General features: G+C 45.8%; 1 protein-coding gene across 3 annotated transcripts; it reads right to left on the minus strand.

Moving 5' to 3' along the window:
* Positions 1 to 669: 669 nt before the first annotated feature.
* Positions 670 to 18,390, minus strand: galca (galactosylceramidase a). 3 transcript variants are annotated; one of them, XM_066677293.1, is made up of 19 exons: positions 18,044 to 18,390; positions 17,104 to 17,172; positions 15,297 to 15,368; positions 14,357 to 14,425; positions 13,277 to 13,340; positions 11,938 to 12,051; positions 11,338 to 11,477; positions 11,208 to 11,246; positions 10,971 to 11,098; positions 4,520 to 4,675; positions 4,322 to 4,446; positions 3,103 to 3,230; positions 2,920 to 3,009; positions 2,738 to 2,827; positions 2,509 to 2,653; positions 1,857 to 2,037; positions 1,363 to 1,523; positions 1,199 to 1,275; positions 670 to 1,058 (listed from the first exon to the last, which is right to left on the minus strand). In XM_066677293.1, the coding sequence occupies exons 1-19, from the start codon at positions 18,170 to 18,172 to the stop codon at positions 915 to 917; spliced, it is 2,121 nt and encodes a 706-aa protein (XP_066533390.1). In that variant the 5' UTR covers positions 18,173 to 18,390; the 3' UTR covers positions 670 to 914. The 3 variants fall into 3 exon arrangements, with proteins under 3 accessions (XP_066533390.1, XP_066533391.1, XP_066533392.1); XM_066677294.1 differs by lacking the exon at positions 15,297 to 15,368; XM_066677295.1 differs by lacking the exon at positions 18,044 to 18,390 and having other exon boundaries at positions 15,297 to 15,451; positions 17,104 to 17,136.
* Between the last annotated feature and the right edge of the window lie 77 nt (positions 18,391 to 18,467).

Genomic DNA, 18,467 nt, shown 5'->3' on the forward strand with positions numbered 1-18,467 from the left:
TGTTGCTTTTATTCACAACTACCAACTGTTTTTGAGACTTTTTATGTAATACTGGTAATGGTGAATTTTTTATACATTTTGTGGGTTTTACTTTGCCTTAAAGACCACCATTGAATAAACCCAAAACTCTTTACTTATTTGTTCATCTGTAATAATTTTATTACAGTACGGTTTGCTGAGTCTGAACCCTACCAGGAACTATTGGGTGCAAAGCAAGAAAACGCTTGAAACTTGAGTCCCTCTCACTCTCATACATGTGGACAATGTCAAACAATCACCCAGTCACATCCGTGGACAGTGTCACACACTCACCCATTCACTCATGCACTCAAGCTGTCACACCCAGCCATTCTACTTAGCAACATTTGTGTGAGTAAACCGGGGCACCTTCTCCTGAGAGTTACCAAAGTAAATATGTGAGCCCTGGACCCCAGGGCACTGAAGCCGTGTGGGAGTGACACTACCTGCTCCATCACCATGCCATCCTAACTCAAATCTGTTCATCAGTATTACCAACGTGGAAAAAAAATCCTCTTATGTCATAAAATCTGCTTAAAAAGAATTCTACAACATCGCATTATGAAATTAGTCCTGACCTCCATCTCCATCTCTGCAAGTTCACTCTGAATGAGAAAAAAATCTGAATCATCAGAGATTTATTATGAAGTTGTACAATATGTAAAACACATGTAAAATTACTCATGATTTCCTTAGTGAATTTAAAAAGATTGTATACACACACAAACACACACACACCTCTTTGACACACACACACACACAAAAAGACAAATTAATTAATTAATTTGTGCATCATTCAAAATCATGTAAACATTGATCTGGAATTTCATCGTCCCTTAATTTCACATCAAGTACTAAGTCTTCAGTGTTGTGTTGGAACGTCTTTAAAAAGTAAGTCAGTCTACATTCACCAGAAAGTTATCAAACTGTGCAAATTCAAATGAATGTGTTCCTATCGCCGCCCAGCCATTCTTTGGTTGAAGCACCACAGCATTTTTCCACAGAGGATAACCATTCAGCATCCCAAACGCGATATCTCCCTGTAAAAAGAAAAACAAACAGATTTAAATACAAAGGGAACAGACAAATAAATAAATAAAGGAACAATTTAAAACTATTTATTTATTATTATAAACTCATTCATAATGCATATGCATGTCTATAAAAATAGACCCTTTACCTTTACAGTGAGCGTTAAAGTGTGCCATACACCTGCTCTAGTCCCTGATAATCCTTCAGCAAGTACTTTCTGTCCACCTTAAGCAAGAACAAATCACACTCAGTCCAGGTGAGTGTTTGTGCCAATACTTGTGAATAACTAGTGAGAAAGGAATGGCTCCTCACCAATGTCATTGGTCACTTTGTATGTGCCATTTCCAAATGCCCAGTAAAAGACGCCCAGGGCACTTCTTACAGATTCCCCTCCTTGATTCACTCTAGCAGCAAGAAAAACACCTCCATCCGCAGTTTCGATGTAGACATCACATGATACAGTCAGGTTTTGCCTGATAAAACAGATGAAACATCTTAATTTAGCATGGAGACAAACACGCAGACAACACTTCTAATGATGGAAATCAGATATTGTAAGAACAACGAGGTTGTATACTCCCTAGACAACGTTCTATCAATTCTCTTCATTTCAGAAGACATGCCGGTGTGTTCTCCCTGTGTCTGTGTGGGTTTCCTCCGGGTGACTGTCTGTGAGGAGTGTGGTGTAGCTACATGCTACATCAGATGCTATTTGGCCACCTTCTGGAGAATGTTCAGGCTGCTAAATGTGTGAGTGAGTGAGTGAGTGAGTAGCCATTTCCATGAACTGCACCAAATTAACCTACCAGTTGTGGTCACCTACAACACTGATGGTCTGGTTAGCATCTTGAGCCCATGTGACTGGCCGTTGGCTGACCACTTGTCGTAAGGTGAAGATATGCGGTCCCGGATCTGTGAGGTTTGTGAAGTATTCAAACACACCGGTTTGATCCGCAAAGTAAGGCGCCTCTGAGAAGGGAGGGTTGCCTGAGCAAAATAGGATAACAGTAGTGATTTAGCCTGAAAGCTAAATCGTTATCATTGAATTTAACTGAGTCATGTGACTTTAGGAATTAAGAATGAAGCAGGTGGCTATAGGTAACAAAACCAAAACAACAATATTATTGGTTGTGTAATATTTGAAGAATTTAGGGGCTGGATATAACTAAATTATAAGGAAAAACTGGATTAAATACACACAAACCACATTTAAATATATATATATCAACCCACAAGATTAAAAAATTAGTTAGGCCAAACATGCGCAACACAGTCGGCTGAAGACTACGGTAAATACTTACTAAATTTAATTCATGCAGCTGATCTGCCTTGAACTGGATTATTTACAGAATTTTAAACCACACATGGTTGGGTCAATCTAACAATCTCCTGTATTTTAACAGTAAATTTGCGTAGTTAACTATTCCACAGAGCAAAATAAACTGCAGAAATACATACGGACATCAAAGCCATCAAAGTACTTCTTGGGAAATGGTGCAGATGGAGGGGGATCGGGGTGGAGCCCTTTCTCTCCACTCGTGACTGTTGTGATTGTATAAACTTCATCAACGTCCAGATTCAATGTGAAGTACCCATTTTGGACCTGTTCAGAAAGAGGTGAATGTTAATATTTTGGATAAGAATGTTAAACTGTAAATTGATTGATAATATTTTGATTTTTAATCACCTTAATAGGATCACTGTGCTTGAAGAGTAAATCTTTTTGGGTCTCAAAATCAAATTTTGAGTGCCACTGTTGGAATTCAGTGAGTGCAGCCTAAAAAAAAAAAAAAAGAGACCAACATCTAAAGAAAGCGTCTAGTTAAAGAACAGCTCTCTGGTCGAACTAAAAAGAAACAGCGCACTCACAAAGGAACCTTTGAGCTGGAAAGTTGCTGTCTGAGGAGAAACGTCATATGGAGGTAGTGGGGGCCGTATGCACTGGGAGTGATTGTGGCTCTGCAGAAAGAGGAAGGAGCAAAGCGTGATGAACCTTCAGTGTATGCGTTTTGCTGTAACTCGTGACAAACTGCTTACGTGAAAAACACCCACCATGGTTTCTATAATAACAGTGAGATTTCCTTTCCCATCTGTTAATGTCACATAACTTCCTCCCTGAGCAAGGAGACCCACAGTGTGCAGATAACTCCAGCCTGGCTGCGCAAACTGAGTGGTGTGAGCTAAACACAACAGAAATACATTCATTTTAACATTCGCTGCAATCCAAGACAGAACGTGTATCAGATATTATGAAGAGTTTGAAGTTTTTAGACACAAGCTCAGCCAATGTTAGGAGTTTGTTCTCATTTGCTGCAGTAACAGCACTAGATGCTTGAACATTTCTTTGAGGATTTTCCGTGGAGATTATACGAGCAGTGTGTGTGTGTGCAGTTGTATTCTTTTGTCTACAAAATGTGCACCACAACCTAGTTCAATAGAAATATTTTGGATAGATAATTAGACGGTGGCGCAGCAGGCAGTGTCGCAGTCACACAGCTCCAGGGACCTGGAGGTTGTGGGTTCGATTCCCGCTCCAGGTGACTGTCTGTGAGGAGTGTGGTGTGTTCTCTCTGTGTCTGCGTGGGTTTCCTCCAGGTGACTGTCTGTGAGGAGTGTGGTGTGTTCTCCCTGTGTCTGCGTGGGTTTCCTCCGGGTGACTGTCTGTGAGGAGTGTGGTGTGTTCTCCCTGTGTCTGCGTGGGTTTCCTCCAGGTGACTGTCTGTGAGGAGTGTGGTGTGTTCTCCCTGTGTCTGCGTGGGTTTCCTCCGGGTGACTGTCTGTGAGGAGTGTGGTGTGTTCTCCCTGTGTCTGCGTGGGTTTCCTCCGGGTGACTGTCTGTGAGGAGTGTGGTGTGTTCTCCCTGTGTCATCGTGAGTTTCCTCCGGGTGACTGTCTGTGAGGAGTGTGGTGTGTTCTCCCTGTGTCTGCGTGGGTTTTGTCCGCGTGACTGTCTGTGAGGAGTGTGGTGTGTTCTCTCTGTGTCTGCGTGGGTTTCCTCCGGGTGACTGTCTGTGAGGAGTGTGGTGTGTTCTCCCTGTGTCTGTGTGGGTTTCCTCCGGGTGATTGATATTAAAAATTGAGATAAATGTAAGTTACAGTTAAATTATGAGCAAGAAAAACATTTTGAGGAGTTCCTGCAAATGTTTGTCCACAGTGTATCGTTAACATGGCTTCAGAGTGGTTAGTGTTGTTGAGTTTGTTGGTTTGAAAACCTCAGGTAACTTTAATTTCACTCTCCAAGGCCCTATATCCTTATACAGTTTATGATTACCTGTTACCCATATTGGCGATTCCACCACATAGTTCCCGCTCCATGGCTCTTCTGCGGTCATCAACCCGTCCCCACCGAAAGAGAGATCTTCATAATAGCTTGCTATCAGATTCCAGGAAATAGTCCTAAAAGATATGACTCAGGATCAGAAACAGTTGAGTTCATAACTAGACTTTTCATTCAGAGTGTTTCACTCACGAGGTCATCCTGCCGTTGACATAGTTCTGGTTCAGGATTCGAGCCCAGCAGCCTGCTCCGATGTCGTTGTTAAAGGTGCTGTAATCTTCAGAGGACCACAGCTTCTTCCCTGTGAGCAGAGCCTCCTTCACTGTGGTGGTGCCTGGGTAGTGAACACTGGCAAAAAACAAACAAACAAAACAAAAACGATAGAACATGTTATTCCTTTGGTGATGCGTGAGATCACAATACACATCTCTGACATGTGATGACTACATCTGACACATCTATAACTCTGAACAACTTCATAGATCATAAACAGACCACTGTACTATCAAACTTTATAAAGTAGTTTACTCTTTAGGAAGAATCTTACTGGATGTTAGCCCATTACACAGTTTTCATATTAATTAATTAATTCATTGTCTGTAACCTCTAATCAAGTTCAGGGTCTACCCGGAAATAAAGGGAGCAAAGCAGGAAAACACCCTGGAGGGGGCACCAGTCCTTCGCTAGGTAACACACACACACCTATGGACACGTGTTTTTGGACTGTGGGAAGAAAACTGGAGCACCCGGAGGAAACCCACGCCAACACAGGGAGAACACACCACACTCCTCACAGACAGTCACCCGGAGGAAACCCACACAGACACAGAGAGAACACACCACACTCCTCACAGACAGTCACGCGGACAAAACCCACGCAGACACAGGGAGAACACACCACACTCCTCACAGACAGTCAACCAGAGGAACCTAACGATGACACAGGGAGAACACACCACACTCCTCACAGACGATCGCCCGGAGGAAACTCACGATGACACAGGGAGAACACACCACACTCCTCAAGGACAATCACCCGGAGAAAACCCACGCAGACACAGGGAGAACACACCACACTCCTCACAGACAGTCACCCGGAGGAAACCCACGCAGACACAGGGAGAACACACCACACTCCTCACAGACAGTCACCCGGAGGAAACCCACGCAGACACAGGGAGAACACACCACACTCCTCACAGACGATCGCCCAGAGGAAACTCACGATGACACAGGGAGAACACACCACACTCCTCAAGGACAATCACCCGGAAAAAACCCACGCAGACACAGGGAGAACACACCACACTCCTCACAGACAGTCACCCGGAGGAAACCCACGCAGACACAGGGAGAACACACCACACTCCTCACAGACAGTCACCCGGAGGAAACCCACGCAGACACAGGGAGAACACACCACACTCCTCACAGGCAGTCACCCGGAGGAAACCCACACAGACACAGAGAGAACACACCACACTCCTCACAGACAGTCAACCAGAGGAAACTAACGATGACACAGGGAGAACACACCACACTCCTCACAGGCAGTCACCCGGAGGAAACCCACACAGACACAGAGAGAACACACCACACTCCTCACAGACAGTCACGCGGACAAAACCCACGCAGACACAGGGAGAACACACCACACTCCTCACAGACAGTCAACCAGAGGAAACTAACGATGACACAGGGAGAACACACCACACTCCTCACAGACAGTCACCCGGAGGAAACCCACGCAGACACAGAGAGAACACACCACACTCCTCACAGACAGTCACCGGGAGGAAACCCACGCAGACATAGAGAGAACACACCACACTCCTCACAGACGATCGCCCGGAGGAAACTCACGATGACACAGGGAGAACACACCACACTCCTCACAGACGATCGCCCGGAGGAAACTCACGATGACACAGGGAGAACACACCACACTCCTCACAGACAATCACCCGGAGAAAATCCACGCAGACACAGGGAGAACACACCACACTCCTCACAGACGATCGCCCAGAGGAAACTCACGATGACACAGGGAGAACACACCACACTCCTCAAGGACAATCACCCGGAGAAAACCCACGCAGACACAGGGAGAACACACCACACTCCTCACAGACAGTCACCCGGAGGAAACCCACGCAGACACAGGGAGAACACACCACACTCCTCACAGACAGTCACCCGGAGGAAACCCACGCAGACACAGGGAGAACACACCACACTCCTCACAGGCAGTCACCCGGAGAAAACCCACGCAGACACAGGGAGAACACACCACACTCCTCACAGACAGTCACCCAGAGGAAACCCACACAGACACAGGGAGAACACACCACACTCCTCACAGACAGTCACCCGGAGGAAACCCACGCAAACACAGGGAGAACACACCACACTCCTCATAGACAGTCACCCGGAGGAAACCCACGCAGACACAGGGAGAACACACCACACTCCTCACAGACAGTCACCCGGAGGAAACCCACGCAGACACAGGGAGAACACACCACACTCCTCACAGACAGTCACCCGGAGGAAACACACGCAGACACAGGGAGAACACACCACACACCTCACAGGCAGTCACCCGGAGGAAACCCACGCAGACACAGGGAGAACACACCACACTCCTCACAGACAGTCACCCGGAGGAAACACACGCAGACACAGGGAGAACACACCACACTCCTCACAGACAGTCACCCGGAGGAAACCCACGCAGACACAGGAAGAACACACCACACTCCTCACAGACAGTCACCCGGAGGAAACCCACGCAGACACAGGGAGAAAACACCACACTCCTCACAGACAGTCACCCGGAGGAAACCCACGCAGACACAGGGAGAACACACCACACTCCTCACAGACAGTCAACCAGAGGAAACTAACGATGACACAGGGAGAACACACCACACTCCTCACAGACAGTCACCCGGAGGAAACCCACGCAGACACAGAGAGAACACACCACACTCCTCACAGACAGTCACCGGGAGGAAACCCACGCAGACAGAGAGAACACACCACACTCCTCACAGACGATCGCCTGGAGGAAACTCACGATGACACAGGGAGAACACACCACACTCCTCACAGACGATCGCCCGGAGGAAACTCACGATGACACAGGGAGAACACACCACACTCCTCACAGACAATCACCCGGAGAAAATCCACGCAGACACAGGGAGAACACACCACACTCCTCACAGACGATCGCCCAGAGGAAACTCACGATGACACAGGGAGAACACACCACACTCCACAAGGACAATCACCCGGAGAAAACCCACGCAGACACAGGGAGAACACACCACACTCCTCACAGACAGTCACCCGGAGGAAACCCACGCAGACACAGGGAGAACACACCACACTCCTCACAGACAGTCACCCGGAGGAAACCCACGCAGACACAGGGAGAACACACCACACTCCTCACAGGCAGTCACCCGGAGGAAACCCACACAGACACAGAGAGAACACACCACACTCCTCACAGACAGTCAACCAGAGGAAACTAACGATGACACAGGGAGAACACACCACACTCCTCACAGGCAGTCACCCGGAGGAAACCCACACAGACACAGAGAGAACACACCACACTCCTCACAGACAGTCACGCGGACAAAACCCACGCAGACACAGGGAGAACACACCACACTCCTCACAGACAGTCAACCAGAGGAAACTAACGATGACACAGGGAGAACACACCACACTCCTCACAGACAGTCACCCGGAGGAAACCCACGCAGACACAGAGAGAACACACCACACTCCTCACAGACAGTCACCGGGAGGAAACCCACGCAGACATAGAGAGAACACACCACACTCCTCACAGACGATCGCCCGGAGGAAACTCACGATGACACAGGGAGAACACACCACACTCCTCACAGACGATCGCCCGGAGGAAACTCACGATGACACAGGGAGAACACACCACACTCCTCACAGACAATCACCCGGAGAAAATCCACGCAGACACAGGGAGAACACACCACACTCCTCACAGACGATCGCCCAGAAGAAACTCACGATGACACAGGGAGAACACACCACACTCCTCAAGGACAATCACCCGGAGAAAACCCACGCAGACACAGGGAGAACACACCACACTCCTCACAGACAGTCACCCGGAGGAAACCCACGCAGACACAGGGAGAACACTCCACACTCCTCACAGACAGTCACCCGGAGGAAACCCACGCAGACACAGGGAGAACACACCACACTCCTCACAGGCAGTCACCCGGAGAAAACCCACGCAGACACGGGGAGAACACACCATACTCCTCACAGACAGTCACCCGGAGGAAACCCACGCAGACACAGGAAGAACACATCACACTCCTCACAGGCAGTCACCCGGAGGAAACCAACGCAGACACAGGGAGAACACACCACACTCCTCACAGACAGTCACCCAGAGGAAACCCACACAGACACAGGGAGAACACACCACACTCCTCACAGACAGTCACCCGGAGGAAACCCACGCAGACACAGGGAGAACACACCACACTCCTCACAGACAGTCACCCGGAGGAAACCCACGCAGACACAGGGAGAACACACCACACTCCTCACAGGCAGTCACCCGGAGGAAACCCACACAGACACAGAGAGAACACACCACACTCCTCACAGACAGTCAACCAGAGGAAACTAACGATGACACAGGGAGAACACACCACACTCCTCACAGGCAGTCACCTGGAGGAAACCCACACAGACACAGAGAGAACACACCACACTCCTCACAGACAGTCACGCGGACAAAACCCACGCAGACACAAGGAGAACACACCACACTCCTCACAGACAGTCAACCAGAGGAAACTAACGATGACACAGGGAGAACACACCACACTCCTCACAGACAGTCACCCGGAGGAAACCCACGCAGACACAGAGAGAACACACCACACTCCTCACAGACAGTCACCGGGAGGAAACCCACGCAGACATAGAGAGAACACACCACACTCCTCACAGACGATCGCCCGGAGGAAACTCACGATGACACAGGGAGAACACACCACACTCCTCACAGACGATCGCCCGGAGGAAACTCACGATGACACAGGGAGAACACACCACACTCCTCACAGACAATCACCCGGAGAAAATCCACGCAGACACAGGGAGAACACACCACACTCCTCACAGACGATCGCCCAGAAGAAACTCACGATGACACAGGGAGAACACACCACACTCCTCAAGGACAATCACCCGGAGAAAACCCACGCAGACACAGGGAGAACACACCACACTCCTCACAGACAGTCACCCGGAGGAAACCCACGCAGACACAGGGAGAACACACCACACTCCTCACAGACAGTCACCCGGAGGAAACCCACGCAGACACAGGGAGAACACACCACACTCCTCACAGGCAGTCACCCGGAGAAAACCCACGCAGACACGGGGAGAACACACCATACTCCTCACAGACAGTCACCCGGAGGAAACCCACGCAGACACAGGAAGAACACATCACACTCCTCACAGGCAGTCACCCGGAGGAAACCAACGCAGACACAGGGAGAACACACCACACTCCTCACAGACAGTCACCCAGAGGAAACCCACACAGACACAGGGAGAACACACCACACTCCTCACAGACAGTCACCCGGAGGAAACCCACGCAGACACAGGAAGAACACATCACACTCCTCACAGGCAGTCACCCGGAGGAAACCAACGCAGACACAGGGAGAACACACCACACTCCTCACAGACAGTCACCCGGAGGAAACCCACGCAAACACAGGGAGAACACACCACACTCCTTATAGACAGTCACCCGGAGGAAACCCACGCAGACACAGGGAGAACACACCACACTCCTCACAGACGGTCACCCGGAGAAAACCCACGCAGACACAGGGAGAACACACCACACTCCTCACAGACAGTCACCCGGAGGAAACACACGCAGACACAGGGAGAACACACCACACACCTCACAGACAGTCACCCGGAGGAAACCCACGCAGACAAAGGAAGAACACATCACACTCCTCACAGGCAGTCACCCGGAGGAAACCCACGCAGACACAGGGAGAACACACCACACTCCTCACAGACAGTCACCCGGAGGAAACACACGCAGACACAGGGAGAACACACCACACTCCTCACAGACAGTCACCCGGAGGAAACACACGCAGACACAGGGAGAACACACCACACTCCTCACAGACAGTCACCCGGAGGAAACCCACGCAGACACAGGGAGAACACACCACACTCCTCACAGACAGTCACCCGGAGGAAACCCACGCAGACACAGGGAGAAAACACCACACTCCTCACAGACAGTCACCCGGAGGAAACCCACGCAGACACAGGAAGAACACACCACACTCCTCACAGACAGTCACCCGGAGGAAACCCACGCAGACACAGGAAGAACACACCACACTCCTCACAGACAGTCACCCAGAGGAAACCCACGCAGACACAGGGAGAACACACCACTTTCAGACAGTGACCTGAAGCAGTAATTTTGATACTGTTTTATCATAAGTGTTTCTGTGTTCTTAATTGTTTTTAAATAAGGATTTGTGATATAACAGGCTGGTGTTTTGTGTCTTACCCAATCACATCCACAGCATCATTGAGATATGGATCAACCAGCAGCTCTTTTGAAATGTCCCAGTTTCCATCTGCTGCGATAATTCCCAAATCTTCAAAACCCGCTCTGTCTAACATGTCACGAAGTATCTGGAGAAATACAAAGACCTCACACATGTCTGAAGAGTTTCATATTTTAATACTGACTAGTGTTTTTTTACTCTTCATTTTCAATTTTCAAATTTTTCTGTCATCTCACCCTGATGTACTTGGCATCAAAGTCCCTTTCATTCCAAATCTAAACAAAATGTCAAAGGAAAATGTTAAAAACCTACACAGAGTTCTGAAACTATGGAGAAATATATTTATAGAATTACAGAAAAGCATACCCCAATGTAATCAATAACAAGGTCATGATATTGCTTTGCTCCAATGACCCAAGACACAACGTATTTAGCTGTAAGGTCAGGAAAGGTGTATGGCCAGTTGCTCCCTTTACCAATCCATCCAGGGAACGCCCAGGGAAGGCCTTAAACACAGATCAGATTATAGACAAGATCCATGATGTAGATTACATTAGCACTTTATAACGTCCAGGGCCTACTGATGTACGTTTTGAGCTTTTCATACAGTGGCTGTTGTTTTTATGGGTTGTGCTTAGGTGCTGTGGTATATTTGTGAATTATTAAACAGCTTAAACCAAGTCATGTGTCTAGTCAAGTGTAAGTCTCTTTACCACCAGTGTCAAGAGTGTATTGTGAGTCTCAGAGATGAAGGATCATGCTGAAACACGTTGGAAGGTCAGCCGTGTTTTCTTACTCAGCAAAGAGTGCCATCGATATTCACTTTTATTTTTCATTAACTTTGGAAAGCCCACTACTGCCAGCAGCCCTCTCTTTTTTGTCTCTATGATAGATTACATATTCATGTTGTGTGGATTTCTTGGCATTTGCTGAACATTTTTAGCATTAAAAAAAATGTATCGCTACCAATAAGAGTGATGTTTGGGTTCCTCTTCTTGGCTTCCTTCATTAGCCACCACTCATAGCCACGGAAGAAATTCTCCTCATTCTCATCGTGCATGTGAGATGGTTCTGTACCGTCTGTAAGAAAATATATTCATGGATTATTAACTGCATCTTTGAGTCCATTTCTCTCTTTTTACACAGTAAAATTACGCAGTAAAATGACCATGTGACAGCAAAGTATTGAAGGATTTAACAAAGGAAAAGAAAGTATATTAGGAAAACAAATGGGCCCACAATTGATCCCTGAGGCACACCATGAGTAACATTGGTTAGAACTATTCGTTTTCCAGTGTCTTGGAAAGGCATTACCGTCTATACAGCATACCAACTTCATCAACTATTTTTACTCTTAAATGATAAGCATAAGGTGTCTATAATATATTTATAAAAAATATATTAATTTATATTTATATTTCTTATATTGGGGCGGCACGGTGGCGCAGCAGGTAGTGTCGCAGTCACACAGCTCCAGGAGCCTGGAGGTTGTGGGTTCGATTCCCGCTCCGGGTGACTGTCTGTGAGGAGTTGGTGTGTTCTCCCCGTGTCCGCGTGGGTTTCCTCCGGGTGACTGTCTGTGAGGAGTTGGTGTGTTCTCCCCGTGTCTGCGTGGGTTTCCTCCGGGTGCTCCGGTTTCCTCCCACAGTCCAAAAACACACGTTGCAGGTGGATTGGCGACTCGAAAGTGTCCGTAGGTGTGAGTGAATGTGTGTGTGTGTGTCTGTGTTGCCCTGTGAAGGACTGGCGTCCCCTCCAGGGTGTATTCCCGCCTTGCGCCCGATGATTCCAGGTAGGCTCTGGACCCCCCGCGACCCTAAATTGGATAAGCGGTTACAGATAATGAATGAATGGATGGATAATTATATTTCTGTGTCTTCAGCTGTTGTGTTCTCTAGTATTCTGAACTGAATTAGAGTATCAGATCTTTATTAAAGACCTCCGCGGACTCCGAGGCTGCTTTTGCCTAAAGTTTCAAATTAAAACTCTTATGTTTATAATTTGTTTGACCAGAGATAAAAAGAGCATTTAGCCTGAAAAGGCTAGTTCTCCTTCACCTTTCTCAGTGCTTTTACTACAATATCATATGCATAACAATCACTGTGGAATAGCAGCACCCATGACTCACATGTTTATATTTTATGAGGCCCACATTTCCTTCATGCCTCTTCTCTGGCCAATGACATGACAGACAACCCGACCAACCTGATGTTCATGTGACTCCTCAAACAACAAATCACCTGACAAGGATTACTAAATCATCCCGAATTCACTTGCATTAACAGACAGACTGAGAGGTTCCTACCTGTGGTTTGCGCATCGCCACCTATTTCCACTTTAAGAATGTGCAGAGACGCTCCAAAGTTGGGCTGAGAAGAAAAACGTAATGGGAGATTACTCTACAATAAACACCTGTTTGCTTCCAAACTTCATACTCTGACTCAGACCTATGATGACTTAGTCTCAAATCAGCAAAAGAATGTTTCAGTCTGGAGTACTTTTGGAATGAAACTTAATACAGTGCCGCCAATCAGAACACGTCTCATTTTCAAACATCGGACACATTTAACAAATGTTTAATGTTAAATGTTGAATGTTAAATTCATAATGACAGAGAAAGACTGGAGATGTTCAAGTATAAAAATGATCACTCTTTCTGGCACAAAAACCTACACAAATATAAAATAAGAGTGGCTCGTGAGGAATGGAGACATAAAGAAGATATGGTCCATTTAAGGGACGGCGTGGTGTCCTATGGTGGTAGTGTCACGGTCACACTGCTCCTGGGACCTGGAGGTTGTAGGTTCGATTCCCGCTCCGGGTGACTGTCTGTGAGGAGTGTGGTGTGTTCTCTCTGTGTCCACGTGGGTTTCCTCCGGGTGACTGTCTGTGAGGAGTGTGGTGTGTTCTCCCTGTGTCTGCGTGGGTTTCCTCCGGGTGACTGTCTGTGAGGAGTGTGGTGTGTTCTCCCTGTGTCTGCATGGGTTTCCTCCGGGTGACTGTCTGTGAGGAGTGTGGTGTGTTCTCCCTGTGTCCGCGTGGGTTTCCTCCGGGTGACTGTCTGTGAGGAGTGTGGTATGTTCTCCCTGTGTCTGTGTGGGTTTCCTCCGGGTGCTCCAGTTTCCTCCCACAGTCCAAAAACACACGTTGGTAGGTGGATTGGCGACTCAAAAGTGTCCGTAGGTGTGAGTGTGTGAGTGAAAATGTGAGTGTGTGTTGCCCTGTGAAGGACTGGCGCCCCCTCCAGGGTGTATTCCCGCCTTGCGCCCACCGTGAACCTGAACTGGATAAGGGTTACAGATAATGAATGGATGGTCCATTTAAGGCTCTGTGTCCCAGCAGAGAAATAATGGTTTTCAGAGTGTGATTTTAATGTACATCTCACCTTGAAGAGGTAATCCAGTATCTGACTCCTGTACGGCTCTTTATAGTTGATCAGCAGTCGTGAAGTGGCCTGAGGACAAAGAAAACCCTCATTCTAAACTCAACTTCAAAAACATACAGAAGCCCGTTCCCACCTCTTAAAAAATTCAGCCATTTTGAGTCATAACAATTAGAAATCTTCTGTTAATAATATCTTGTTTATAATTAATAATAATAATGACTTTCTATCTCATAAGTGCTGTCATATCTCCTAATATCTTGCCATAAGTTAAGCATGTCTCACAAATTATGGTGTACTATCACATAATGAGATCCAAATTGACATAATTATGAATAATATCATTAATATCTTTCTCTTATTCGTTTTCAATAAGAGGCAGTGAGTCAATAATGAGACAGTAAGCAATTACTAGAAGACTAAGTCACTGAGACAGTAAGTTATTACTGTACGTTTTTATTATGAGGCTGTAGTCGTTATTATAAGTTTGGTGTTAATCAAAAAGTCCATTACTAGGTAAGATCTTATGATTTATTACATGACCCTACTACAGAGGGCTTTCTTCAATGTGAATTAAAGTGTGCAAATGACTTATAATGTGTGAGAATGACTGGGTAGGTGAGTAAGGCTTAGGATCAAGACTACATGGCAACAACTTCATAAAGTGTGGGAACAAGATATTTATGGTGGGGGTCTTATATTCCCATGCATTATTACACCATCATTCACATAAATTATTTACTGTGTGGGATTATCTGAACTTATTACCACACATTAGTTCACATAAGATACCTTTGTTTATGATGTATTCGTTCTCACGCGTTATTAAGTCATTCGCACGCCTTAATTTATTTTAAAGGGATGTCAAAGGCAGGCTCCGTTCATGGCATTTTGCATTTTAAAAAAGTGAATCAACCAGTTGAATAGAGCAGATGAGACCTACCCCTCCTCCACTTAACCCACCAACACCGTCAAACCTTCTGCCCAGTCCGTATCTGTCGTCCAAGAAATACACCTCCGCCAGACACACACAGAGACACGGCACAAAGATTAGGACACGGACCGAAAACATCGCAGCTCTTGTTCTGTGATTCTGGACTGACACCAAGCCACAAAAACAGAAACCGACAACAACATGACTCTCTCTCTCTCCTATTACTACATCTTCCTACTTTTACAGCGTGACTCCGGACTGTGGCTCGGTTCAAGAGCTTCAACACCCAGATACACTTAAAACGTAACAAAAAAACGATTTAAAGTCTGAAAGTACCGCGTCAGAAAGTCTAATGACCTATTATAGATTTAAAAAAATCTTTTTTAGAACTAGAGACTATTTTTGGACAAGGAAAAAGTTGGCTCTTTATTACAATTTTCCAGTCCACCTTAAATGGCGCAGAGATGAACGTGCCGATAGTAAATGCCGCACTGTTTAAGCGGCACCATTTAAGGTGGAGGGGACTATTAGAATAAGAAAACAGCTCCTGCACCGTAAACACTGGTTTAATAAATGTCGTACTTGGTCCTGTTTGCCTTTTAATAGCATATACTATTTAAATTACCTAAAATATCAACAATAAAGTAAACAGCGAGTGATTATTCACCAAGAAAATGCCTGTAAATAAATTAACTACAGAGCTCTATTCTAAAATGCAAATGTATATTATGGAAGTGATTGAATTTTTAAAAACAGTAACAACCAATGATCACTGGAAACGCACGTTGTATTTTTCTGATAATGGAAGTTATAATCGAAATTCATAACAAAAAAAAAAAAACCGAAGATGCTTTTTTTGGGAGTCGTGTCCAGACAGTTTTGAGGAATCGACTTCCAAAGAATCGATACCTTGACACCAACGCGTCTGGGAGTCGGTATCGACACTTCGAGAATGATTCACACATCGAAACGCCGGGAGTCGACACCAGTGTACGAGTGAATACTTCAGCCCGCACTGAATTTAGACGTGATATCAACCAGCAGTAAAAAGTGGGTATACCATGTTTAAAGACGTTTAATCTTGTCTCTACCATTTTTTCTATGGTTCTGGTGTTGTTTCATTCAAAACAGAGAGTATTACAAGCCAACACACTCATCCAATTGGGTACCAACAGGTGTTGCCCACAGGTTAAATTTTGGACTCACACATGGATGCCGGACAGGGTCGATAAAGGGCGCAGAACATGGAGCCTAGTACAGTTTTAATCTGTATCCCACTAAGGACCCTGAGTCCAAGCCTACCTTGAACCCAGCTAGACAATGTTCAAACAAAGTGGGTCCTTAAAAACTAGATTTTGTTGCAATAGTTATTTCGGGATCAATAAAATATCCATCTATCTATCAATTAATGTAAAGAAAATTTGGTTAAAGGTAGTGTCACAGTCACACAGCTCCAGGGGCCTGGAGGTTGTGGGTTCGATTCCCGCTCCGGGTGACTGTCTGTGAGGAGTGTGGTGTGTTCTCCCTGTGTCTGCGTGGGTTTCCTCCGGGTGCTCCAGTTTCCTCCCACAGTCCAAAAACACACGTTGGTAGGTCCATTGGCGACTCAAATGTGTCCGTAGGTGTGAGTGAATGTGTGAGTGTGTGTTGCCTTGTGAAGGACTGGCGCCCCCTCCAGGGTGTATTCCCGCCTTGCGCCCACCGTGAACCTGAACTGGATAAGGGTTACAGATAATGAATGGATGGTCCATTTAAGGCTCTGTGTCCCAGCAGAGAAATAATGGTTTTCAGAGTGTGATTTTAATGTACATCTCACCTTGAAGAGGTAATCCAGTATCTGACTCCTGTACGGCTCTTTATAGTTGATCAGCAGTCGTGAAGTGGCCTGAGGACAAAGAAAACCCTCATTCTAAACTCAACTTCAAAAACATACAGAAGCCCGTTCCCACCTCTTAAAAAATTCAGCCATTTTGAGTCATAACAATTAGAAATCTTCTGTTAATAATATCTTGTTTATAATTAATAATAATAATGACTTTCTATCTCATAAGTGCTGTCATATCTCCTAATATCTTGCCATAAGTTAAGCATGTCTCACAAATTATGGTGTACTATCACATAATGAGATCCAAATTGACATAATTATGAATAATATCATTAATATCTTTCTCTTATTCGTTTTCAATAAGAGGCAGTGAGTCAATAATGAGACAGTAAGCAATTACTAGAAGACTAAGTCACTGAGACAGTAAGTTATTACTGTACGTTTTTATTATGAGGCTGTAGTCGTTATTATAAGTTTGGTGTTAATCAAAAAGTCCATTACTAGGTAAGATCTTATGAATTATTACATGACCCTACTACAGAGGGCTTTCTTCAATGTGAATTAAAGTGTGCAAATGACTTATAATGTGTGAGAATGACTGGGTAGGTGAGTAAGGCTTAGGATCAAGACTACATGGCAACAACTTCATAAAGTGTGGGAACAAGATATTTATGGTGGGGGTCTTATATTCCCATGCATTATTACACCATCATTCACATAAATTATTTACTGTGTGGGATTATCTGAACTTATTACCACACATTAGTTCACATAAGATACCTTTGTTTATGATGTATTCGTTCTCACGCGTTATTAAGTCATTCGCACGCCTTAATTTATTTTAAAGGGATGTCAAAGGCAGGCTCCGTTCATGGCATTTTGCATTTTAAAAAAGTGAATCAACCAGTTGAATAGAGCAGATGAGACCTACCCCTCCTCCACTTAACCCACCAACACCGTCAAACCTTCTGCCCAGTCCGTATCTGTCGTCCAAGAAATACACCTCCGCCAGACACACACAGAGACACGGCACAAAGATTAGGACACGGACCGAAAACATCGCAGCTCTTGTTCTGTGATTCTGGACTGACACCAAGCCACAAAAACAGAAACCGACAACAACATGACTCTCTCTCTCTCCTATTACTACATCTTCCTACTTTTACAGCGTGACTCCGGACTGTGGCTCGGTTCAAGAGCTTCAACACCCAGATACACTTAAAACGTAACAAAAAAACGATTTAAAGTCTGAAAGTACCGCGTCAGAAAGTCTAATGACCTATTGTAGATTTAAAAAAATCTTTTTTAGAACTAGAGACTATTTTTGGACAAGGAAAAAGTTGGCTCTTTATTAC

Source organism: Hoplias malabaricus, chromosome 7 (genome assembly GCF_029633855.1).
Source record: "Hoplias malabaricus isolate fHopMal1 chromosome 7, fHopMal1.hap1, whole genome shotgun sequence".
Lineage (NCBI taxonomy): Eukaryota > Metazoa > Chordata > Actinopteri > Characiformes > Erythrinidae > Hoplias > Hoplias malabaricus.

Bases quoted from the DNA above. Each gene is read 5' to 3' on its own strand.
- galca (XM_066677293.1), bottom strand. From the start codon at position 18,172: ATGTTTTCGGTCCGTGTCCTAATCTTTGTGCCGTGTCTCTGTGTGTGT. The intron at 17,173-18,043 runs GTAGGTCTCATC...CTTTGTCCTCAG, and splicing joins GTGGGTTAAGTGGAGGAGGG to GCCACTTCACGACTGCTGAT. The intron at 2,654-2,737 runs GTGATTAAAAAT...CTTTCTGAACAG, and splicing joins AGCACAGTGATCCTATTAAG to GTCCAAAATGGGTACTTCAC.